This window comes from Pipra filicauda, unplaced genomic scaffold (genome assembly GCF_003945595.2).
Source record: "Pipra filicauda isolate LSUMZ 115617 unplaced genomic scaffold, ASM394559v2 scaffold2_size9829703_pilon, whole genome shotgun sequence".
NCBI lineage: Eukaryota > Metazoa > Chordata > Aves > Passeriformes > Pipridae > Pipra > Pipra filicauda.
The window spans coordinates 1406059-1433140 of NW_024104421.1; the positions used below are offsets into that span (position 1 = coordinate 1406059).

General features: G+C 38.9%; 1 protein-coding gene across 8 annotated transcripts in view; it reads left to right on the forward strand.

Moving 5' to 3' along the window:
- The window catches only part of SOX5 (SRY-box transcription factor 5), a 479309-nt gene that overhangs the window by 392452 nt on the left and 59775 nt on the right, over window positions 1-27082 (forward strand). For all 8 annotated transcript variants that reach the window (XM_027726598.2, XM_027726592.2, XM_027726605.2 and 5 more), the window contains one exon: window positions 883-968. In XM_027726598.2, the coding sequence (XP_027582399.1) occupies window positions 883-968 (86 nt within the window). The remainder of the gene's footprint in view (window positions 1-882; window positions 969-27082) is intronic.

Genomic DNA, 27082 nt, shown 5'->3' on the forward strand with positions numbered 1-27082 from the left:
TTTATTTCTAGTTTTGTGCACAGGCTAGTATGAAGTTTATTTTAACAAATCAGATATGTAAGGAGTGACCAAAAGTGAGTACTCCATAACATTAAAACATACCAGTCTCCATCTCAAGTTTTGTCATCTCAGGTAATTTTCCTTTATAAATGACCGCAATTTTTCCTAAAACTGTTACTGGGTCTCTCTATCTCATCCAGCACAATGCAGTTCTTACTAAGAATGAAGTAGTTTTCCCTCAGAAGCAAAATTGAATCCCAGGTCATGAAGTGGAGTCGGTGCAGGGATTTAGGGATTTCGGAGGCTTGTATCTGATTTCCTTAACTTCACGTGCTTTTTCCTGTTGTAGGATCAAACCCTGACACTAAAGTGAGATTTTTTTTTTTCTCACCTGAAAGAAAGCAGAGTAGTCAATTGAGTGCCATTTCTGCTCTGCATGAGGCTCAGTTTACTAACAGTGAGCGGAGTTTGGTTAACTTCATATTCTGGACAAGCTTGTAAATTTGTCCCCTTCTAATGCTGTGATCTTATCAAGGTTGTACTGTTTTCCTTTTCTTCTCCTCCACCCCCATCTTCTTTCTTTCCTTTTTTTTTTTTGAAGTGCAGCCTTCTGATCAGTGTGCACTTTTTTTTCCCATTTCCCTAAATACATCATGAAAAAGGATGAGGTTTCCGCCTTAATTGCTTGTGCCTTTTATTCACATTCCTCTCTCAGCCAGAATTGTGAAAAGAGTGTTAGTAAAAGGCTGCACAATAGAGCTTTTCATTAGGCCTCAACAAGGCACACAAAAGAAGGCTTTTGGAAAGAGTGAATGCAGGACTTTAATTTGCAGGTGGAGAGTAGATAAAAGGTGCTGACGCCTCTATTATTCTCTTACTTAGGTGACCCCTACCCCGTTCAGCTGATCCCAACTACCATGGCAGCTGCTGCCGCAGCAACACCGGGCTTAGGCCCACTCCAACTGCAGGTAAGTCCGAGCACAATGTAGAAGAGGCAAAGGTTAAGTAAATATGAAAACCAGTTTTCTCTTCCATTGCAACACAATGCAATTAAACAGGGGTTTGGGGCTGTTCTTGTCTCGTAAAATTTGCATCTGAAGCAAAAGAATCGTCAAATGATACACATTTTCCTTTTACCTTCCAGGAACTTCTTGTTATGGTTTTTGTGTCTTTATTGTCAATTTAACTACTTTTAGGTTTGTACTTTAAATTTCTGCATAGTGGCATGTTTGCTTCTCTTATTGTTGCAGTTTAACCCAGCTGGCAACTAAGTACTACACAGCCACTCACTCACTCCACCTCTCCAAAAGTGGGATGGGGAGGAGAATCAGGGAAAAAAGAGGTGAAACCCATGGATTGAGATAAGAACATTTTAATAATTGAAATAAAGTTAAATACAATAGGAATAATGATAATAACAACAATAATAGTAATGAATGTAATGAAAAGGAGAGAGAGAGAGAAGTAAAATACAAGAAGAACAAGTGATGCACAGTGCCATTGCTCTCCATCCATTGACCAATGCCCAGCCTGTCCCTGAGCAGCAATCAGCCCCTCCCAGAAAACTACCCCCAGTTTATAAACTGAGCATGACATTCCCTGGTATGGAATATTCCTTTGGCCAGTTTGGTTCAGCTGTCTCGGCCTTGCTGCCTCCCAGCATTTTGTACAGCTCCTCACTGGTGGAGCATGGGAAATGAGAAATCCTTGTTTTAGGGTAAGTGCTGTTTAGAAACAACCAAAACATCAGTGTATTATCAACGTTATTCTCATCCTAAATCCCAAACACAGCTACTGAGAAGAAAACCAACTCTATCCCAGCCAAAACTGGGACACTTTTCCATTAGATCCTTCTGATGCAGGCTGTAATGCTGGCTAGGTGTAAACCACCAAAAGGAAGTGGATTGCCAGGCAGAAAAGCTCTGTCCTGACAAGCACTTTTAAACTGCTTAAAAGTTGTTTACATGATTATGTCCATTTAGGCCATAAGCTCTTCAGAGCATGACTGGCCCCTCCTACAGTGTTTTATGGTACTCAAGCATTTTAGGCACTGCTGTAGTGCAGATAATTAATGATTATCCTAATTTAACATAGACAATTAGAAAACAGGTGGAAAGATACTAAAGAATTTTTTTTTCAACTACATGAAAGAGTTGGTCTGGTAGCCAGATGTATATGATTTTCAAACTGCTGATACAGTTTCAAATTTTGAAAGTATTAGGGTGTCCATGAGTCTTAATGACAGCAGTGCAGATGTTCCTCAGATATTACTGATTAGCCACACAACCCTTGTCAAGTCATTGGAATTAAGCAAACGTGATGTCCATTGCTACAGTTTGGATTTTGCTACCTGCCATGTATGCTTTGCTGGCAGGATGAAGCTGAGTAAAATTTGGGACTAAAAGGAAACCAAAATCCAAATCATCTGTAATTCTGCATGATCTGGATTGACACTCTTTTCTAGAAACAAGAAAAAAAAAGTCCCGTGCTCTCCATTGCAAACGAGTCTCCCCGCTCACTATTATTTGCCAAGTCACATGGAGACAGCAGAGCTTTATACCTGCTTGGAAAGGCTCAGTGTTTATAACCAGTACGTGTGAAATGCATTCTCAAGCTCTGTTTGGCCCACATCAGTATGAAGTAGACATCAGCAGATATTTCAGTTGTTTGGCCAGCGTACGAGAGCGTGGGACACAGTCCTGGGGAGGATCTTTTTTTTTTTTTAAATTTTATTTTAACACAGCCAGCGGAAGTTAGCTGAGTTTCACAGAAATAGCTGCCAGTGTGTAAGCTGACACATTCCATGCACCACAGAGGTTAATACATTCATTCCTATTGTGCCTTTGTATGAAAAGCTACACTGTCTGTGTGTTAGTTTCTGATTCTGTGAGTTACAAATACCGTAGGCGGCTTAAGAATCATGGGAGCCATAAAAGTCATCCCTTTGAAATGAATTTTGAGGAGTAACGTCAGTATTGATAAAGTGCTTATAATAACCAAACACACATGAACAGACATATGGAAGAAAGGGGGGGGGGAAGGAAAAACAAACATGGAGCTAGCTAGAAATGAGAAAACAGAGGTCTGAGTCTAATTCTTATTTTTCATTCAAGCTAGTCCTAAAATAATCTGTCAGCGCTCCAGTAAGTTGGGAGAATGGTTTACTTTCATTTCAGGACCATCTTTGGGCTGTATCTGTGCATGCTGTGGGCTGAAGTATTCTGATTAAAATAGGCTTTGTCACAATGTCAGTTTTCTTGTTAAAAGGTGGGCTTTGTGCATGTGTGACTGACTTCATAAATATCTTAGGATGAGTTTAGGTTGTGGAAAATTTGAGAACCTCAAAGGCCTCTTGTTTCTGTGCAATGAAGAACATTAAAATGAAAATACTGAGCAAATTCACCTATGTTGTTTTGCTGCATGTTATTTAGTCTGGAATTAAAGGGAGAGTTTGGCAACCACTCAGTGGTAAAAGTTCAAATTACTGACTCTGTAGACTCCCTTGAATCTTTCAGACTCAACCTCTAAGGCTATGTTTATGAGGGAAAAAAATTAAAGTTGTCTTTCTTCGTGTGTTAAGTTATTTTCAGCTATCAGTGCAACCTCTCTACTAGAAATTGGGCATACCACTTAAATTCTGGTGTCATTTGAAAGAGCCAGGCTAGATGCACTTTGAGGATGGTTTTATCATACAGTGGTACTCAGGATGGCCACTGAGCTATGCTAACATGACTGGAGCTGAATCTAGTGTAGCTGCTAACCTAGAAAGATTATGCCTTCCAAACTCTGTACAAATCCAGTTTAGCTCAGTGATGATGATGACTTTGTTGAGTCACAAAGAAACATTCATGTTTTTTTATGAAGAATTGACCCAAACCCACCTTTAAATGGCATTGCACTCTCTTTCAAGGGGGAACTCTTCTTACTTCAGACATTCCCGTGCATTACATATAAGCACAGTGTTCCCTACAAACCCTCTGTCATCTGGTCATCAGACAGTAAAAGGTCAGGAAAGTACAATGTTCCTTCTTTTCTTCTTTTTCTATCCTCCCTATCACTCATCTTTCAGACTTTGTGTACTTAAAGCAGTGGTTTTCAGGGGAGATCAAAGGACCTGACACAATGCTCAGTTTGTTGCTCCCAGCAGAATTTGGTACACAACGTTATCTTAGTGAAGACAAAGCCAAGGAATTTTTCTTGTTTGTTTGTGTAGCGATAAACACGTCTTTGTTATTTCATTAGAGAATTTTAAGTCAGGTCATGGCTTTACTAGTGTACCATGAGATCAACAGGAAGTACCTTTTTATCCCTGGTTGTCAGAAATTGAATTTTCTTTTTGTAAATGAAATGCACACTGTATTTATAGAAGAACAGCTAACACCTGATTGTTTTCCAGTGGCAAAGAAACTCTTTATCAGTGAAAATGTAATCTCTCATTTTGAAATCCCCTGTTGATTCCCAGTGAAATCTGAAGCCCTCCATTTCTCTCCCTGCCTTTTGAGTCCACACTGGGATATACAGATTCTGTCATCTGATATCTGGCACAATTAGCCATACATGATTGCCTTTATTTTCAGTATCCACAGAGAGACTAATGACTCAGTGAGAATGGAAACTAAAACTTACATTGTTAGGTGTTGCAAAAGGAGTAGATGGATGGGGCCATGTTGGAGAAGCTGGAACTAACACGATGCAAGTGTGAACCTGTCCTCTGATAAAGTGCTACCTATCAGAACTGCGTATTCACTCATTCCCACATTTAATGACATAAATGCCATTTGAGAAAAAAATAAGTTTTAGCTTTCCTCTGTTAGTGAGAAGACTCGGTCCTGAATGTTGTGTGAAGTGTCATTTTAAAATACACTCTCATTGCAGTAAAATCCCTCTTGGTTAGCATCTGAGTTTCTTCTGTTAGTTTTTTCCCTCATAAATATCATATGGTCTTGTTCTTCGGGAGGGATGCAGCATGGTGATTCTGTTTCAAATGAACGAGAACAAAACTGAGCACAGCCTTGCCGCTGTGTTCTACTGACCGAGGCTAATGAGTCCAAAGTACTGCTGTATGCCTTATATGAACACTATGTTTTCCTATATGGTTTGGCAGATGAGGCAGTTAAATTCCTCCATCTTGAAGATCAACATTCAAAGCTGTAAGCATAGATATCATGTAACAAGTTTTACACAAGCTAAACTGAAGTGATTATTCTAATACTGGTCATCTCGGTCATCGCTCTTATGAAAGAGATGATTCCAGAAGTCTGAGCAAATTCAGTATAACATTATGTCTGATAATTTCTTTTCTGATTAAAAAAAAAATTTCCTACGTGCTTTCTGAGCATTAGGAAACAAAGGACCTGATTGCATGATCTGAAAACTGATAGGAATCCACACCATTGGGAGTGCAAATGGTTCAGATTTCCCAGATTGCTTGTTTGATAACCAGATAGTGACAACGACTGATTAATTGGCAGTAATACAAATGCTGTATATACCCATAACTACACTGAAAGATCATGCTGGATGTATAATGACAGCTGCCCGTGTAGTCTTACTGCATGGACATTTTGTGTCCTGTCAAAACAGTATAGTAGTCTGATGTAATACAGATTTCCTGCAAACATCTGCTCTTGGAAAAAAAAAAACACCCCAAAAGGTTTTTTGAGTGCAGACCTTTTTCCATAGAAAAAATTTTCTTCCCTGTTCATCTTAGCATGAAACAGGACATCATAATTATTTTGGTTGTGTTCAACATTATGACCAAACCTGTCACTATATGAATCAGGAGAACTTCATGTGAGTGTACAAGTTTGAAAGCATTTTAGCTGGGTCTCAGTCCTGAACACCAGTCATTAGAAGAGTCATGATTTGTTCTCGTTGGCTGTTTCTATAAAGATGATGAGTAGATTCAGACCCTAAACATATCTGGAAAAATACTTTGGCCAGGTTTTTTAGTCTCCACTTTTTTTGTTACGTACTTGGGTCAATTTAGTTTTTCTTACTACAAAGCTATTCTCTTAGTTGTGTGGGAAGATTCATACCAAGGGCTGAATTAAAATGGAATTTAGCATGCGTACTCTGGACCATATTTTTGGAAGAATTTGGGCCACAAGCAGGCACTGACGTAAGTGACTTGATTTTGAGAAGTAAACCTGTTTGGAGTTTGAGGGCTTTTCAGAGTTGTTCATCTTGCTGTTATTTATGTGTTTGACTCATTTCAAATTTTCCTTTGGGAAACTTTGCTTCTAGATATCTTGAGGGTCACATAATCATCTGTGGTCTCCATGTTTGTTTTGCTTGAAGGAAATGGAAAGGGTAGAACTATTTAACAGGTATACAGTGACTGATCAGAAGGTAGACTGTTCCGATGGTCCTGTGAGTATTACATAAAACATCTGTGGCCCATGAAACAAAACTAAAGCGCGAGCACTGCCTCTTCAGTCAGGTACCCTTTTTTTTCTCACCAGCTTCCTTTTGGCTTCTCCACCATTGCAGGAAAACTACATCTCTCTACTTACCACTTCTCCTTATTTCTCTGAAGTACCTCCTTCACTCTTATTTGAAATGTTGCTGATGACAGAACCTCCCCTTGCTTTTAAAGAGATGTCGTGATATTTTCATGCATTGATTGTCAAACACATTTAATTACTGGGGTTTTTTTCCATATCTCTTAACTGATTTCTTGTTATAATCTGTAGACATAATCAGTTTTGACCAGATTAAGTAGTTGACCTTCCAGTGTTACAGCATCTCAAGTGCATGAAAGAAGGTCCTGAAAAAACTGTATGAACACTGTAGTGATGCATCTGAATACTGAAAACTTTATTCTTTCTTTGTATTGGGGAATCAACTTGGTAGAGATGCAAAGACATTAATTATTTCTGATTGAGAAGTCTGATGCCCCATTATTGTCTCTACAGAATGTACCCAAGAGGTGGCAATACTTTATCCATTATTCATTTACTCTGCAGTCTCCATTCATCTTTGGGATATTACTCTAACTTCTTTGCTTACAAGAAGGTAAATTGTTTCTTAGCAGTGGAAGGTTATTCTTTCTATTTGCTGGGTAGTATCTTCCTTTAAATGCCATCTAAGCTGGCTTTTCAACTGTGAGAGTTAGTATGCGTTCCCTGTTTGCTTTTTTACTTTACCTGTTCTCATTAATTGGACTCTGACTTAATTTGTGGGGAATGAATCATTAGTGCACGGTTTAATTACAATATTATAATACTCATGCAATCCACTTAAGCATAAAAAAAGCAGAATTAGTTTTTCACTGCGAGCCCACACATCTGGGAAAAAAAAACTACTAAGTGCATGAAAAGTGACATTTCTCATTAGCATAACCAAAAGATGGCAGTTGTCCATCTGCCATTAGCTCAGTGTATCACTATGCTGTTTCTGATGGCCATCACAAATAGTGATAATAATAGGAGTAATAAAGCAACATAATACGTATATGTTTTTGTTAGATGCCCTTTGAAATAGTTTTTAAAATTGCTGCCTTATGCAGGTTCTATATTCCCTGCTTCTGTCCGCCACTTCTTTCTGGCTTTGTAAGGGAATGTGTTGGCCACTAGATATTCACCACCTGTTCTGCAAATGGATAGCCAAGATGGTCATTTTAGAAGAGATCAGTGAAGACCAAGGTGCTTCAACAAGAAAAAATGTGGGGCCCAGTACTCTTCATGTAAATGAAGCTATGACCATATAAACACAGTAAAGATCTCTATGTGGGTGTGGGGTAAGTTGTCTTCAAAAAATTTGAACTTCAGAAGATTTCTTATTTTTTTATGAAGTCCTAGTGATGATTTTAAGGTATTCGTTAAACTGTGTATAACTAAGGTGTGAGGTGAGGGGCTATTGATTGCCAAAGGCTTTTTTGAGCAATCCCTATGGTTTTAAATGGAAAAAGTTCCTCTCAATTAGCTCAAAAGCAAGCCTTGCAACACCAGGATGCAACTAGTCCTCACTTTGCGAATACCTGCTGAGAGCTAGAGATTGTGATAGATTGTGTAAAAGCATGAACCACAGAACATACCAGCTCAAATAAATCTTGTTCATGGTGGGTAAATGGGCTTTGTAGTTGGTGTCTAAACAGCCCACACTTGCCTTTGATGTAATCTTATACAATGTCATGGGTAAACTCAATATATTCTATCAAAATAGATTTGAATGAAAAGCTTGATCACGTCATTTTTGCAGAATCCAATCAATTTACTAGAACCAGTCTTTACAGCGTACTACATATAAATGTTTTGTATTTTATTGAGCGCTGTGAGTGTCTGAGCATACACACAGTGGACATTTACAGGCAGTAAATACACATGATAAAACAATATCATGGCTACTCTGAGGGTTGTCAGATTATAACTCCCTCCCCAGCCCTCCGGGGGAAAGAATTAGCAGTGGTAGCGTATTCATTTTATCTAGATTAACAGTCCCTTCTGCATAACTTTCAGATTCCATCCATATCTATGAAAAATGAAAAAAGACTGAAAAATGACCAGCCTATCTGCCTTCCAGTTTTAACTCAGGCCTGCTGTTTGCTAGCAGACCTCTGTCTGCATGAGTGAGTTTTCTTGTAGGTTAAAGAGACTGAATTCCCTCTTCCCCCTCCCTCCGACCCTGAGCCTGCAGGGCAGACAGACAGAAGCACACATATGATTAATACAGCACAGCTGCAGTAGTAACTCATTTGCATATGTATTAATAGAGGCAAAAACAACAATTCAATTACATACAGAGACATTCTGCATACTAAAGAACATATGCAAATAGCCTGGAAAAGGTGCAGCCAGCATTTTCTCTGACTTCCCTGAGCCCATATGGGCTAATGTCAGAGCCTAGCTGTTTTCAAGAGTCCCCTTTAAGAAGAACCTGTTACAAGATACTTATACAGCTATTACTCCTCCTCCCCCCCATCCCCTGGGTTCCTATTGGCGTTTGACATTTGGACAATGGAAATAGCACATCTTTTCCATGTTATTTCCTATTTACCAGCCTTGAGCTTCATATTTTTGTATCTTTACAAAAACCCCAGCATGAGGAAACCAAATCCTTTGCCTCGTCTTCCATGTGAACACATTTATCCTATTTTTCTTTCACCTCATCACTTGTGTTGTTTCCATTTTGCTTTTTCCTTCTCTGCCACAGGCTTTCTCTTATCTTCTTGACTCCTGTGAATTAGCAAAAGGTGACTGTTTCTGTGCCTTTTTCTTGTAGTGACCTTATATATCTGATCATAGCATAATTCACTGATTTTCTGCTAGGGAACTGTTAATACTTTTAACGGATCTAAAAGGTGTCTCAGAGAAGTTAACCTGTTGTGGATCTAAAAAGTGTCTCAGAGAAGTTAACCTGTTGTAGATAGACTGTTATGTCATGATACATTGGTCTTTGTTTCTGCTAAGAAGGTTGTTCTCAAATGGAAAAGATGAAAAGCCCCGAGTATTAAGTATTTCATGCTACAGCTGATGTGGATCTTGATAACTGGTACAGAATCTGATTCCAGTAATAGAAACAGATGTGCTCTAAATCTCACGGGAATTTAATAGGCAGTAGTTTTGAGCATCTTTCAAAAGCAGGTTGAAACTATTCCAGCATTGGAACATAGGCCATAGGAACACTTACTTAAGCTATAAACAGTTCCTTTATCTGTAAGTTATTCCTTATGTTAGTTTGTGTTATAACTAAAACCCCCACGTATGTATTCAGTATGATTTTCATATAGGTCATGCACACGCTGTGATATGCAACAAAATGGTGGGCCATGATCCATACCCAGTACCCCGATTTCTGGAAAAGTGTGACATTTAACATTGACCTTCATGGACTAGATAGATAGAGCTCTATTTCAACTTGAAAAGAGATAACAAATCACTAAAAACTTTTGGAAACCTGACAAAGCCATTAAGATGCCCAACTGTCTTGTTTGGGTGGCAACCCTCTGTGTTTCAAGCAGTTTGAGTTACTGGCCATTTGTTTGAAACGTCTCCTTGGTGTGAGCAGGGAAAAATAGGTCATGCAAGAAAGAGTGTGTAACTGTCTGGCAAGCGTGCTTGTGAGGTCAGGTCATCCTTAATTTCTTTTCTCTTGCAAAAATGTTACACTTCTTTCTTTTTGGGGTTAGCCTGACAGACAGAAGCAGATTACTCCTTGATTATTTATAAGGCATTAATTTTAGATGAATATTGCTGAAGTAACTGACATCATAAGTAGTTTTAGCAGCCAGCAGAAGAGCCTGTTTGCAGATTGGAATATGACAGTCTTCACTTACACAACGTCCTGTCTAGGACAAAGTCTGAAGTGTATGAAATAAGACATGAGAAGTGGAGGCATATATATCAGCTAAGACTTTGTTTATACTTCTGTGCGATATAACCGGGACTTCGGATGGTTGGAGTGGTGGTGTCGATGTTGTGAGTTCAACCAGCTGCAAGACAAAAACAGTGTCAAAATAGCAGCAGCGGCAGCACCTGCCCACCAGTGTTTTAAATCAGGGTGGGCAAAACCCATCTGAGAATTGTATTATACTTCCCCAAAGTAACTTCTGTTGAAAAAGAAGTAGACAGCAACCTTTTTATATATACCTTGAGATAACCGAAACGATGCTTCCCTCCCTATACTGGAAACAGAGAAAACCTGTGAAGTATTTGTGTTTCACAGAACACGGTGTTTTGTGATTTACATTTGTTTAGAATTAATTCTCCCTGGAAAGGTCTGTATGAAAAATCTGGTAACAAAACCAAAAAAAAACCTTCCTTTTTTTTCCCCTACTTTGTGCCCTTTGCGCATTCCAGACACTGGGTTTTGAAAGAGTTGGCTTATGCTACTGGTTTTCCTATTATGTTGTTTGCTCTTTTCAGAGGGATGTTGCTGAAAAGAAGATTATATAATCATGCAAATCAGATTGTATAATCCTGAGCAAACTGTCCGGCGGGGGGAGAGGATGGGAAACCACACCAAGTGGGGCTTGGCTGGCTGCTGGGGGACTCACTATGAAACCATAAACTGAGGGGTTACGGGCCTCCTGTAAAACATGAAAACTGCAGTCAGACTAGTGATTTTTTCCGAATATTTTTGGAGTTCATTGTCTTCATGCTGAGCTCTGCCAGTAGTGTATATTTGCAGTGCCTCAGCAGAACGTCGTGACAGACAAACACACAGGAAAACTGCAAATCTCTGACATGCACACGCTTCAGTGCTTAAGGAACAATGCTACAAATAACAACAGCAAGAAACACTGACTTACACAAACTAACTACTTACTGACACACACTTACTTCTTTAGGTCCACATTAAATTACTGCATTGTCTGCATCCTAGAACTTAGCACAAGAAATTCTCCCTTGAGATCTTGCTAGCTCTGTTGTACTTGGGTCATATGACGTGAATTGCTGTTAGATGCAGTTTGGTATAATCTATGAATGTGTAAGAATTTTTATTTATGTCTTATTTCTGCAGTCTTGTTTATGGCCATTCTTTTTTCTCCAAAGTTTAGGTCATTTCCAATTGGCAAGGCAGAATGGGATAGAAATAGCAAACAGAATAGTAAATATGTACATGGGGAGCATATCACTGGCCTCTGATATAAATTGCACATGGCATGAACAGTGAAAGCCATTAAAAGTTCCCGTGCTCTTATTCTTAACCTGTCTTTCTTAAGTCTGATTCCTTGCCAGGCTTATTCCTTGCCAGGATATTTGAGCACCTTTTATGAATGGAGGCTAATATTAGGCACAGTTTGAAACTACAAAATACCTATTTACTGTAGACTGTAGATATAAACATTAGACAACAAGCCATTGAAGTCAGGATGCTTGTTCTGTTTGTTTTCTTTCCAAAGTCATCAACTGAACTTAGCTCAATAGAGGATACCATCATATCTGGAGATGTAACTTTTAGAATGTTAATTATTCTGTTGTGCCTGGATAGCATAAACCTGTTCCTGAGGTTAAGTCAGAGTACAATTACTTCCTCAAAACTTAGGTTCAGTTTCCTGAAATTCTTTTTCTTCTTTCAGAGGTGCTTAATGTTTTTAGCTCCAGTGGATTTTGTAAGATCAATCTAAATAATAAAATTTGGAGGCAGCCCTACCTGTAGCTCTGAGGTCCCCAAGACTAGCTTTAAAATTTTGTAACCTGCATGAGCTCTGCTGGTCTCTAGAGTTTGAGTCTAATTCCTGGACTAGCTTCTAAGTATCCCTTTCTCTTTGCCTAACTGCCTTATTTGTTTGTAATTTTTACCAGTGGTCTGTTTCTGTTCCTCTCCATTCGTTGTACAGGTACAAGTACTGCAGACTGCTGGATTTACATTCCTTAACCCCTTAGCTGTAGAGACTGGTCACATCACAGATAACTTATCCAACTGGAAATATGCTGCAGATTTGTGAAATCATCTATCTCAGAGGCTGACAAACTCTGGAATTACAGAGAGCAAGGCTGTCAGGAAGCCTTTGTGTGAATTGTCTTTCCCTAATTCACAAAAAATACAAATCAAACTGAAAAGCAGAGTACAAGAAAGAAAAACAATTTTAAAAGACAGTGTGTGGTTTTAAGCTGGGAGAAGCTTTGAAATCAGTGTCCTGTGATTATCAATATAATAGGAAAGCAGTAAGAAAGTTTCAAATGCTCTCATGGTAGCAGAAAGTCAGATTTTTAAAAGTGTTTTCCATCTATATCTGCACCTCCATGTCTTGCTGTTTAGAGTGATTGCTCTTGCTATTTAAAAGCTGCATTACATCAGAGGCTTCTAGCTGTACTGCAAGCTGTACTTTGCTTTAGTAACCACAGCTGTGCCACATACTGCACCAGCAGTGGCTGACAGGGGCAATCTGTTTGTGGCATATTGAGGGAGTCAAATTGTCTCTGGGGACTGCTGTGGAATGGCTTTTTTTCAGTTTCTTCCTGTAGGTGCAGTGTCTGTTTCCCCCAAAGGGGCCTGGGGCTGCCAGTTTGTGTGCGAGGGAATGAGGTTAATCCCTCAGAGATGTGGGGTGCCGTGAGGGGTGGTACCCGTCCCCCTGCCTGATGTGCTCAGGGGCCCAAACAGCAGCATTCCTGCATGCTTCCCTGGGGGATGTTGTGCTGGGGAAGGCTGGCTGTCTTTCAGCACACCTGGGCAGCAAGGCCAGTGGCTCTCTGCCCCTCTGAAGGTTAAGTGTCCACTCTGCGGGTTACTCCTCTCTCCACACTGGAGTGCAAGTATCATATCTGGCAACAAAGCCTTTTCTTTTTCTTTTCCAAGCTCTTCTTTTCCCTTCCATGGCTCAAAACACTCTTTCCAAAATTTAACAGTGTGTTCTCCATTAATACACCAAAACATTGCAGCTTGTGATAGTGTTATTAAAGTGTTTTTATGTCATTAAGGGAACCAAATGGATCTAGCTGAATTTGGCAAAACCACATGGCTGAAGTCCTAGTTTATCTCTGGTGTTGATTTTACCATTAAACTCTGAACTTCTGAAAATTACAAAATTCACAGTAGAAACGCTAATAGGTGTGCTACATTTTATAGTAGGTTAAACTGTCCTTAAATGTCACTTACTTTCTCCGCAGTAGTTCTGCGTTGGTATTTGTTCAGTATTCCAGTGTTTATTTTACAGACTCGAGGCTTACTGGTGTTTAGGTTAAGAATCATAGAATGGCCTGGGTTGGAAGGGACCTTGGACATCATCTCATTCCAACCCTCTGCCATGGGCAGAGACACCTTCCACTAGACCAGGCTGGCCTTGAACACTGCCAGGGATGGGGCGACGGGGCAGCCACAGTTTCTCTGGACAACCTGTTCCAGTGCCTCATCAGTGGAGAATTTCTTTCTAATGTCTAATCTAAACCTACTCTCCTTCAGTTTGAAACCATTCCACGTCGTCCTGTCACTCCAGGCTCTTGTAAATATTCTCTCTCCATTTTTCTTGTAGGGTCCCTTCAGGTACTGGTAAGGCCACAATTCAGTCAGCCTGAAGCCTTCTCTTTTCCAGATTGAACAATGACAATTCTCTCAGCCTTTCCTCATAGGAGAGGTGCTCCATTCCTCTAATGTTCTTGGTGGCCTCCTCTGGACTCGCTCCAACAGGTCCATGTCCTTCCTGTGTCGGGGACCCCAGAGCTGGATGCAGCACTGCAGGTGGGATCTCACCAGAGCAAAGGGGCAGAACCACTTCCCTCATACATGATGTGTTCATACTTTCCACTTAACTTGCTGTCCTGCTGTACCAGTAGTTGTCTTACAATATGGTTCCTTTTAGGACTATCCACCCTACTTGCCTATCAACCCTACTTACCCCATTCCCATTATCATGGCAGCCTTGCTTATTACTGAATACTAGTCTGACATACTGGTGGCAAAAGTAATTTAGACAGTGTATATCAATGTGTGTTAGGGAAAGATTTTTAAAGAGCCCTGAAGGGATTTGGGAGTCCATCAATAATTAATTTCTTACGGTGGCTTTGAAAATAGGATATGCAACATTCACACTTAATCCTTCCTCCTTTCCACAGCTGTTTTATTTTTTCTGTGTTTTGTTGTGTGGAAAGGAAACAGTCATCAAAATTATATCAGAATGTTTGGTGGTGAGGTGGTGTTCATTTGGTAACTCAGTTTTCATTGGATGCAGTGAAAGACACGAGTACTCAGCATTTCCTACCTCTAGTCCAAGCTGACCAAACTCACATTTGTGTGGTAGCTTGTTGTTTCAGTGTATCATGACTCCTTTCACTTTAAGTGGGGGAAAAAAAAGAAAGAATGAGTATAATTTCCCAGCGTTTTGTGTTGTGTACTAGGATGTCATATCCCACATACTCATCCCTTAGAATTTTATTGTCACACAGGTGTGGGACTCCAGCCAAACTCAGTGCTGCCCCAAAACCAGTGTTGAGTACCCTCATTTTTATCCTACTGTGTGGGCATGGAAAGGTGGACCTGTATACATGACCTGAGCTCAGACAGAAGAAGGTAGAGAAGAAGAGACTCTGAAAGGAACTACGGTTTACTCAGTTAAAACTCAAAGTATTACACTTAGATTTAAGCATTTTCTCAAGTCTGGTTGATTTTATTTTTTTTTGCATCAGTTCATTCAGATTACTTCATTTCACTTCACGTTAATTGCTGCTCTGAAGTAGGTCCTTAAGGGATCCAGGATAGGTGGGGTGGGTGCTTGCACAGCAAAAGTTTCCTGTCACACTGGGCGGCATTACAGGTTTGACTTCACTAAAAGGTATTGTTCCCCATTCAAGTGTAGAAAGAAATTACTACTAAAAACCGAGGAAATGTTAGATTTTAAAAAAAAGCTGATTTGTCACTTTACTCATTGACTATGAACTGAATAGACTTCTAACCCTTAAAATACTTTCTCCCCCCTTTTCCTTTTTATTGCCTGGAATCTTAAGAGCTTTATCATTTGCAGTCATAAAATGAAAATATACACCAAACCCTCAAAGGGCAAGTATGAAATTAAATTATATTTGGGCAGCTGTAACCTTTTAAAACGATCAGATTCCAGTTAATGTATTTCTTCCTGTTCCGAGTGCTGCCATGGTGTTTGATGGTGGGAAGCAGTCCAAAGGGCATTGGGAGATAATAAATTCACTGGAAATTTCACCCTGAGGCGAGCCTCGATACACCAAGGCTTCCATTTAGCAGGACTGACCTAAAAATCTTGTCACATCCAAAGGTCACTTAGGTTGGGGTTGGTGTGTCCCATCTATCTTTCCCTGGTGCAAAGAATGACAGCTGAGCTCATAAACAGCCATCGGAATATGGAAGACAAGCAGGGGGGAGAGGGAAGAAGGATAATACCACTGACAACTTCTTAGACTTCCTCTAGGCCAATGAGAAAAGATATCATCTTTAGGGTTGCTTGTTTCAGCTTCTGCAGAAGTGGCAATTCAAGCCAAAGAGGTTACAGTTAACTGTGGTGGTGTAAAACAAGGGATTCCCCACCTGTCTGCAAATGCCAAGTAATCCTACACATTATACTGTCCCTGAACATATCCTACTTGCTACCAGTCTTGTTAGTCAAAGCAGTTTAGAGTTTTTACAATGCCTTAGTTTCAAGGAGGGTCAGAAGTCTAAAAGGCTGTCAGTGATGACACTGATAGGTGTCATCTGTAAGAACAGTGGTTCTAAGGGAAACAGTTTGGCACTAATTATGAACAATACTGGAAGGTAAGATATTTTCAGTCTCATGAGAAAAATCTGTGATGTACCTTCTCTAGGATGGTGCTTATCCTAAGCTTATTAAAATCAGTATAATACTCCCACACAGCAAATTGAAGCAAAAGGCCTTTCAGGATGGCTGTTGTCTACCAGTCAAAGTTCTTTCTTCTGCAATGGGAAGCTCTAGTAGATCCTTCCTGTGCTTGCACTTCATTAAATACTGGGGACAGGGCTCAGAGTTGCATAACAGAAGTGTATTTGAAGGACAAAGATCTAACTTACCATAATTGATCTTACTTAATTGGGGATGAGCCCTGCAGCATATGTCCGTTGTATCCTAACAGTGTGAATCTCCTTCTCAAAATTCCCTAGGAGGAGAATGAGAAAGGCTGGCTGCCAGTCACTGCTGGGATGCAGGCAAGAAAGATTCCTTCTTCTGCATCCTGCCTTGGTCGGAAAAAGAAACTGTAGTTGGTGTTCAGTGTCCTTCTGAAATGTGGTAACACCCCACTGTTTGAAGAAAGATACCTGGTGTAAGCACTGGTCTGATCCTTTTTGAAACATTAAATTGAAGATAAAAATTAAAACTAAATAATTTATAAAATCAGTGTAACCTTGGACATGCGCAAAAAAATCCAAATGAAACACACATGTTCCATAATTTGCAAGATATTGAATAAGTTAGATTTCTAACTCCTTCTGGGAATTTGCTGACGTCCCTCCATGAATTTTACTAAATCAGATCCTTCTGAGGAAGATTGTAAGTTGTATGTTCCTTTACTTGTTAAAACTAAATGGAGTATAACTGTTATTTTCAGAAGTATTTCACACATTCTTACAAACATACTATATTTGAGGCAAACACAGTAAAGAAGGGCAAGATTGGCCAGCTGTCAGTGTTTGTCTTCATTTTCCTTGGGTTCACACTCTACTTTATGTTAACATGTATGTTCTCTACACAAATCCAAAGTAATTTGCAGGCAACTTTGGGGGAGTTATATGCCCTTTCCCACATGTTCTCTGCTGAAAATGTAGCTGTGTGCCTCACCAGTTGTACGGCTTTGAGGAAGACAAAGTCGCTTTCCATCTGACTTGTGTAACAAGAGAAAAAGGAAATGTGTGTTTTTCATGAGTTTCAGAGAGGAAAGATATATTTCTCCTTAAAAAATTCAGCTGCTGACACAAAATTTAAAAAATGACATAGACATGCTGAGCACAGACTAGTTAGTTTTTTCCTTGTTTATACTGAGGATGGTAGGATGAGAATCATCTTTAGCCTTGGATGCCTAACATGTATAATTTATCTGGCATAAAGTTGCAGGTTCCATTTTAGTTTTTATAAAGGGAGCTGAGGGTGATTAGCTCAAGACTGGTCAGGTGGATTCCCCACTTATTCTCAGTTTGTGTCACTTTTCTGCTGTGGTTCAGTTTCTATTTTCATTTGCCCACGCAATTCCCGTTAGTAAACAAGTAATGCTGGACCATAAAGTCAGAATATTTCTGTCATTGCTGTTGGGACATGGAGCCTCAAGACCAACTGACTTTGTATTTCTGTAGCGGTTGAAATTTGGGAAAGTCATGGAGTTGGAGTCAGTGCAGATGAATTTTTTCAGTGCCAAGTATGTGTGGCTTCCTTGTGTCAGTTGAGTTTTCTGTCCTTGGGAAGAGGAGATATCCCATTGTGCTGGTCTCAGTACATTGCTTCCCTACATTTTTATAGCCATGTTCATCCCATTTCATGCCAGATGACTTTGGAAAATTGTCAGCGGTCCTGAAATATGTTAATCTTGTTAAATACATGATGGAAATATAGATGGTGAGAATAAGGATTGCATTTAATGCCTGCGATATTGGCAAGTGTTTTTATGTTACTTTAGATGCTGCTTTTATTGTAGTGAATATGATCACTTTGACCAAAGGCCTGTATTATGCCATGGTGTTAACTGGAGAAGTTGAGAGATATTTTACAGTTGCTGACTTTGGCAAAAACAAGAAGTATCCCAGCGTAATGGAGGACTTTACTGTTTCTTGCATTATTCATGCTTCCCACGCTGGAGTCACAAACACTGGGTAATGTTAATATTTGTCACGGAAAAATTTAATTGGCAGAAATGTTTCATATATTAGCGATAGATGGGAGGACCCACTAGAGACCTTCCCTATTCTGGACTGTTATGGATTCCTTTAGCGCTATCCCTGATAGTGATAAAGGAAGGGACTGTATGGAGTGGATCGTTGCTGTATGGAGGGGAGTGAGGAGGATCCCTACTTGACATTCCCAGTCTTTCCTGGAACGGAGATATATTTACCAGTTGCTAACTGAAGAAGCAATGAGTACTGTTCACCCTCCCACTGCAGTGAACAGCCAGTCTTGGAGCAGCATAAAAAGGGTCAATCAAATAGGTCGTACATCATATGAGGAGGCAGATGTTAGAACATATTGTAATGGATTGCTGTGCGGTGTGTGAAGATGGCTTGTGGAGCACGGGGATGGGGGGAGAGGAGCAACCAGCAATGTTTTCTGTCGTGGTCGCTGAAAATATCCAAATTTTTGAGGAAAACTTCTGAAGGCAGGAAATTAAAGCGTTAGCATTCCTGCTATGTTAGACTTGTGGGTAGAATGACGGAGGTAGAAAAGGAATAGAAGCATGAGTTCCTCTGTAATACTCCGTGTAATATGAATAAGTCTAGGTATTATCTGTGCTTTGCCAAAGTCAGTGTTAGCCTTGGAACGTGTGAGTATTTTACCTGAAAAAAAAAATTACTGAGCTTCAGACTATATTAAACACAGAACTGCTAAAATAGCTTCTATTTTAGCAGCGCCCCTAATTCACACCCACTCAAACACCTCCTCGCTCGTTAACCCCATCATCAGACCCAAGTAACTCAAGTGAAATGAGATGGCATTAGGAATGAGGTAATGAACAAAGATTTCTGGATAATGTTATTACTTCATGATAGCAGCTCTTGTTAGTGTGACTACGGTAAAAGCTTCTCGGTATTTCCATTGCAAACTCTTTGGTACTCCCACCCCTTCTGCTTTGCAGACGACTACTCAGCCAGAAGCAATTTAAAATTTGCTTTTACATCGATTTTGGCTCTTGTTTTGAATTGAAAAGAGTTTAGTGTTTTGGTACTGCTTTCTAAAACATAAAAATTGCTGGGGTTTTTCCTCTTAATCCAAATTTCCAGATGAACAGTTTAAAACACGGATTAGCTCTTTTTATAACCCAGTCACGTTATTAACAATTGAAAAATATCTCCTAAATATGCACAGTAATTTCTGTATTTCATGGTTTTGGACAAACAGATCCATCTCTATGTTATAAAAAATTCCATAATTCCATACTAAAAATTGGTGTGAAGTGGGCAATTTTTGTAAAAGCACTGTTATCACTCAGGAGTTTCACGTCTTTTTTATTTTTTTTAATTTACTTAGTGCCTCAAAGAAAGTTGTGAAAATCAACTTTAATGTTGACATGGGTGGATCAGATGTACTGATGGATTATAGAGCTTGTTACTATTTAAATAGTGTTAATACAGTGCACATCATTGGCTGTGGAATGTGTGGCTATGTGGAATGCTTTAAGAGATGAGTTAGAGGTTGCCGCCCTGTTGCCAGTGAAGGGCATCCTTTTCACCTCAATGACAGGAATTTGGAGGGATGTATTTCTGCATTCACCCTGTCTAGTCTTAAGAGCAAAATGGTGAAGAGTTAAAGTAGAGAGGGGACACTTCCATAGGGTAACCCCAGGTAAGCTGGAAGAGTCTGGGACTTAACAGTTTGCATCAGGGTGGAAGTGGAGAAATGTGGAGAAGGTTGCATTTCCCACAGTCAGATTGATGCTAAGAAGTGGAAAGCTCACTCTTGGTGTGGGAACATGAAGGGCTCCAGCAGCTCTTTGTTACCCACACGGATTGGTGAAACTGGAAGCAGCCATCGTATTCCTCTTGCTGAATAGGGAGTTCCAAAGTTCATCTTGTAAGTTCTTCTTGTGCTTGGGTGATGTATAGCATGTGAGGGAACATGAAAGTTAAAGATGTAATTCCCTTTGACCTTCAGTCATGTTGTTGTACCTACAGCTTCTTAAACCCCGAGTACAGCTTGTGCCAAAAGAGGAATGTTGGCATGAGTTTCAGGTCAGATTTAGGGCTTTTCGTGATGTCCGACCATGCAGTATCATTGGACTTTAGTGTTGGAGGTTTCGTTGTAGTGAGAGTCAGAGACAGGGATTTCAGATGTTTTCAGAGACCACTTTTGGGGGAACAAAGTCTCTAAGAATTAAGAACTAAACTTCTGTACGTGTCCTAATGAAATATGCAAAGTGTCACTCTTCCCATTACATCAGTGTAAGCATGGAAATAGTGAGATGAACCAGAAAACAGCTTCTTATGTTATTTCCTGAGAAGTTTGCCAAAGCTTCACAGAGGTTTCAGGCTTTCTGGAGTTTTATGGGCTCCATTGGAGGGGGAGTTTTACTGACCACACCCATTTTTATCATAAAATCAAAGAATAAAAAGATTGAACAGCTATTGAATTGTTTCTGCTACTTCATTTTGTTAAAGGAGGACTTTTCTATAATTAATCAAACTCCAAAATAATGGAATTAATTGAGTGCTTTGCTACTCTCTCAGCTCTTCTCAGCAATTTTGTTGCTAAATAATGGCACTCCCCTCCACATACTCTAACATCTCCTCTTTGTAGGCTATCATCTCCTAACCTCAAGCATCCCAGTTTAACAAACTTGCATTTGTGTTTTTAAGCATCTAAGTTATCCAGTCTGTACAGTGGGGCTAGTTTAAAGTTAGGCACTCCAATGAGTTTGAAGTGGGTAAGACTCACTGTTGAGAACATTAGGAGGAGTCTGACCAGAATGAAACTCAGCTGATTTCTGATTTGGAACACAAATTCGCTCTAATTCAGTGAGGCTCAAAATATTCTGGTTCAAAGTTGGGGCAATTTCTATGTCTGTGGTTGGAATTACAGTTTCCTGCAGGTCTAGTAAGTTTGAGTGACCTTTTCTGCAAGCTTTGACTTTAATAATACCTAGAAAACAAACACTATTTTAGAATAGGGGGATTCCATGTGGGTTAAAGCTGAAGGAAAGGTACATGTGAACTGGAGCTTTCCACAGTTCTTGTCATATATTCTGCTTTTATGGAAAGGGATCACAGTGCGCTGCCGGGAAGGACAACTGGTGCCCTGTACTGATACCACGACTTCACAACAGGATCTCAAAGAATGAGGTAGGACTTGTTAGCTTTCTGGAGGACTTGGGGAATGAGCATGTAAGCCAATGAACATGAAAAATTATATGAGAGGTAGATGGATGTCATTGATCTTATTTGAAAACTTGCATTGCAGGACTGGCGTTCTCCCCCCAATTAATAACCTTGCTCTACTTTCTCTACCCCCAAAAATAAAATAACTGATGCACCTGAATAAAGATGCCATGTCACATCCTATTAGTACTTCCTGCTAAGGAAAAAGGGAAGGAGAAAAAATGTCTTCAGAAGTATTCTAGGAATCAATTTGTTTCAATTTAACTCTCAGAATAAGTACGTATCCTTTTGCGTGTCAAATGCTCCATCCATCACTGGTCCCTCCCTTTCAATATTCTTCTTCTACCCATACTTCCTCTCTGTGTGTTCTTTTCTGAGAGGCTTGGCACAAGGGAAGCAGCTCAAATGCTTCCCTTTAAGGTATAGACATGTATATCTGAGGTATAGACATACATCTTTCCTGCCTACCCAAGCTGGAAGAGAGTAGCCATGGCTCTCTGAGCCTGTGAAAATGAGCTGTGTTGAAAGTTGCTTATGATGGACTAAGAGTTTGTCACTCTCTCTCTCTTGTACCTTTATCCAGACCCTTTGACCACATAATACAACTCAGTTCAAAGAGCAAATTAAAATTTTGAATGAGCTGATTGGATGTCACCGAGCTCTTGTATACATCAGATAACCAAGGAACAATGTTAATTTATACCTCCAAGGACAACAGATACAATCATATGATTCTTTAGGTTCAGAAATATTCTGAACTAAAGACTAAAGACTAGAAAAGTACAAAGACTATACAGTGTTAAAGTATAAAAACTATAAAGACTAGAAAGGATATGTTTCTCATTTCACTGTTTGATATCATAATTAAGAAAGGAAGATATAATTATGGGGGAGCTTTAGAATATATACAGCAAAAAAAAAAATCCAAGTGTAAATTTTTACATTTATTTCTTGTCCCTTCCTACAAACAAATTTGTCAACGTTGCACTGTTGCTTCTGGTAGGTGATTATCCTGTTTTTGCTACATTTAGGGAGGGACATCAGTATTTTAGGACTCTCTTCTTGTCAAAACTTGTCACAAAAGAGTTTCTAGAGCAGGCTGAATGCTGTGGTCCACACGTACTGCAAAATACCTGTTTCACTACTTTATTCCCAAAGAAGAGGAGGGACAAGTCACTGAAGAATCTTAGAATCATCAAGATATAAGAACCTGATGCCATATCAGCATTCAAGTCAGCAAATCCATGTTCTTAAAATAAGAAATGCAGTTGACCTTAATCTTTCTACTATGAGCTCTGCACTCAACTTCAGGAGAAATAGAGTATTCAGATTTGAAGTAATTAATTCAGTATCAGTCCTAAAGCAGGCACAGAGTTTTCCTGACTTAATTCCCTGTTGAATACAACAACTTAAAATGCAAACAGAAAATCTATAAATAAAAACTGGAGAAAGAGTTGCTTAAGGAAATGTGTATAAAATAGTGAAATGCCTTAATTATAGCCCAGCAATCTGAAATATATAGAACCTTATTTACAGTAATTCTGCTGGCAGTGTTTGCTTGTTAACTACTCTAGTCACTTAATGGATAACAATGAATGATTATATACAGTACCAGTCAAGTAAAGCAATGCAGTATGAAATAAGTATTTTGTCAAATGGCCACTCATAGAATTTTGGTCTCTTAAATGAGAAATTATACTTACTGAAGTCAGGTGCTTTGAAGTAGTTGCCAAAAATCTGGATATGTATTAAAAAAAAAAAGAAAGCTCTTGGGAAACATACTTGCAGTAAACAAATAGGCAGTAGTGAGTTTTTTCCTACAAGAGTATAATGTCTGGACCACTTTACTGACTTCAGGCTTCTAATTTGCAAAAGCTGTATTGGAGCAGTAGTCTCCATGTGGAACCTTCATACAAACACTTCATCTTCATTACAGAATAGTCAGCTCTATTCTGCATTACAGAATAGTCAGTGATAAAGGGAATGCAAATTATAAAACAAATGCCCCTTCTTAAGTTACACATCACTGTTGTTTGTTGGTGTTCTACATTACTACTGACCATCTTACTGTATAATCCTTAAAGAGTATGCTGTCAAAAGTATGTCCTTACATTAAAGAAATTCTTTTACCTTTTTTTCTAGCAGAAGAAGTTCCATTGGCATAAAAATAATTAATGGTAGCAAGAATACATTATAGTCTGATGCTGCACAGCAAACTATAGGAATAAATTGTTGCCAGCTTATTTTTTTTTTAAATATTTTAAAATATGTAAAATATTAATTACTTTCCTTGAAGGGGACACCGTTCATCTGCAACATTTCATCCAACAAGCTTTTTCCAGAAGACATTATCAAATTTCCTCTCCAATATGCATTCCATATAGTCACTCTATTTCAATTACTGTCATATGGTGTGAACATGGTATGTATGAATATGTAGGCCACTTGGGCAGTTTTCCAGTTAAAATCTCTTCATTTGTAAAGAGCAGGCAATCTTAAACACACAGTTTGCGACGATATTTTATCACAGAAACTAACAGATCTTATTAGCTTGTGATAGGAAGTGTCTATTGATAAGTTCCTACAGTTACATCCTGTAGAAGGATTGTCTTCTTGTTAAGGCATGGGACAAAGGAGCCATGAGGTCTAGGCTCTAATCAGGAGTTTCCTACAGTCTTCCTGTGTCACCAGGAGCAGTCAGTTGATGTCATGGGTGCTGGTTCTCACCTTGGTAATATTTGAATAGCATTTATCCACTGGCAAAATTAAAGGCTGCTTTTCAGGGAAAACTGAATTGCTTAACATTTGAGAATGTTGAGGTTAGTGTCTTTCCCATAGAAGCTACTATAAATACAAATATAGTTGTGCTTTAGCTAAAATGTTTGTCCTATCCATCAAAATTACATCAGTTTCTAAGAAAACTCAAAGAGCTGCCATAAACTGTACCTTCATGTTTCACTTTATCCGCTGTTACTGTTCTACAAGCAAAGCAGTCATTGTTTTTAATGTACTGCAGTAGAAGTCTTTATTGCTTCAGATGCAAACTTAAAGCTCATTCAGGTTTTCGGTGACCTGGACTCCAGCCTTTTTTCTGGATGCCAGGGATCCCCAGTTGGTCATACCATGGAAGTTCCAAATAAGAGAAGAACTAGTGCATTCATCCTGGCACGGGCAAAGCGGTCCTGTTGACTACAGTGAGATTATTCTCAGGAATAAGGGCTGCAGGCCTGGAATCCTAGAGATCAGCTACCAGAATCATATTTTATGGAGACTTGTGGTTACTGATTCTAAAAGTGATGTTTTTTCTAATATGAGAGAGATGGTGGTTACAAGGCTGCGCTTGTAACTTGCTTGCAAGTAGTGTATAAATGAAGCCTTGTTCTGTTTGTGAATGCTTCACAGTTTTTCTAATGAGAACTTGTTTTTCTACGTTTCCTTCTAAGTCTCAGGTTTTTTAAGGCTAGAGGGACTATTAGATTGTCTAGTCTGACAAAACAAGATGTAAAATATTATTGGGCATAATAAACTCCTTGTTTAAAGTTCATCTTCCTAAAACACATCTGATCTTGACTGAAACATCAAGTCGAAATTTCTCGAGGCGGTTCCTCCAAGTGTTACCAATGCTCTCCGAATAAAAGCAATATATTACTTACCTATTAACTTTCCAGGTCTTAACTTTCAAATATTTATTACTGTTCCTTGATACATGATTTACTTACCTGTCTTCCTCCCTTAGGCTAAATACAGAGCATAGCGAGGTTGGGAGTTTTCAAAGGAAGTTAGCTGGTTTCTGTGGCCATGGGAAAGAACAGTGTAGCTTTTCAACATTTAGTGTGTCTTCTCTAGTCTCTGCATGGTCCACAATTTTGAGATGAATTCATCCAACTTGCTATTTTTTGCTTGGTGAATAAAGGAAACACTGGTTCAGGCAAGGTCCTCTGCCAGAGAGTCTCTCTGCACCTTGGCACTGGCAGCCAGGGCAATTTGTAGTAGGAACTGGGTGTGATAAAGGCAGATGGTAGGTAGAACAGTAATAATTCTCCAACTCTGTTAAGAATTGTAAAGAACAAAACAAAACAAAATAAAACCAGAAATAAACCAAAATACTGTCAGTACATCTCAGGATCTTAACCTCTATTGTTATTATCTGAAATTATCCCAAAGTGAAAGCTAGCAATTTCACCTTGCAACGGGTTCTTTGGGCAAGGTTTTAAAGGAGGTTATTGACTTTGTGTTCAAATATTATCTTTTTTTTCTTTCTGAAAATCTCCCAGTTGATGCAAACAAATGGCACCTTTTAAAGCCTTTGCTGAAGTTTAAATGTACAAATTAGCATGTCCCTTTGAAATGTTTGACTAACAATCTTTGAAGGAAACTCAGACAAAGAAAAGATGAAAATCTGGCATTTGTTCCTTTCAAGTATGTAATGAGAAGCTAAATGAATAACTTTTTTCATAGAATATCTAGAAGGCATTGCTACCAATCACTAATGAGTGCAGTTTTAATTCTAATTTCTGTAGTTAAGTTTTTATCTATGTTGCCAGTATCTTTTAAAAACTATCTTACGGTAGGATATACGTAAAATGCTTGTTTAAAACGAATTCCTTTTTCTTCCTAATTCCTCATGTCCTTTTTTTTCAATTAAAAAAACACCTGAGCAGATCCAAAATTAATTCTTTCTGCAGTCAAACACTTCTCATGCCTTATATAAGCATAAATTTTAAGGTAAAGAAAATTAAATTCATGTATTCCGAGTGAGAGAATCTCATTTTATACCATATTCCCCTCCAGATTATGCAAAAAACAAAGAACAGGGCCATTCATGTGTATATTTTTAATGATGGTTCTCAGAATGACAAAGAAATTGAAGTGTTGGATCAGTCAACAGTTCAGACACTCAGGCACAGTGGTTTGTAAATTCATCGCTGTGGTATCTTCACTGAAAAGCTAGTTTATATCAGAAACAAATTTATTGCAGTAACTGATTCGGTTTCCAGAGCCACCTGTCTCTATCTCTCTGTGGTTTTTTTAATAACAGCTCTTAATCTCACTGTTCACTAATAAAAATATTTTAATAAGAGATAATGCTGTAATCCAAATGCCTATAGATGCTTGAATCAACTATCTCTGCCTATGTAATTGCTAGCACTTTGTTCAACCCTTTTTAAAATTGCTATTAAATCTCATTCTCATTTTCTGTATTAATAGAACAAGAATTCATTTTTAGTGTACCCTCCAAGCATTAATGAGCATTGTTAACATGTAACAACAATGCCCAAGGGGAAAGTTTTCAAAGCTGGCCTAACCTTAAGGCTTTGCTATTGATGTACTACAGAGTCATCAAGCCAAGAGCTCTTAGAGCTAGTCCATTTTGAGAGTTCAGCTGAATATTTCTGCTTAATATATTGGAAGAATTATAAATGGTTTGGGTGGTGACCTAGGGAGAAGGGGGATTTTTTGTTTAATAGCTTAAGAACAGAGGGGCAACATTAAAAAATTAACAATACCTCCTGCTCATTTTAAAGTGTATCACATTGTGCTTTTGTTCTGATGATTTTGCTTCCATACAGATTTTCATAAGAGGTTAATGAGAAAACATTAACAAGGCATGCAATATTGCATATGGGCAGGGGAGCTGAAACAC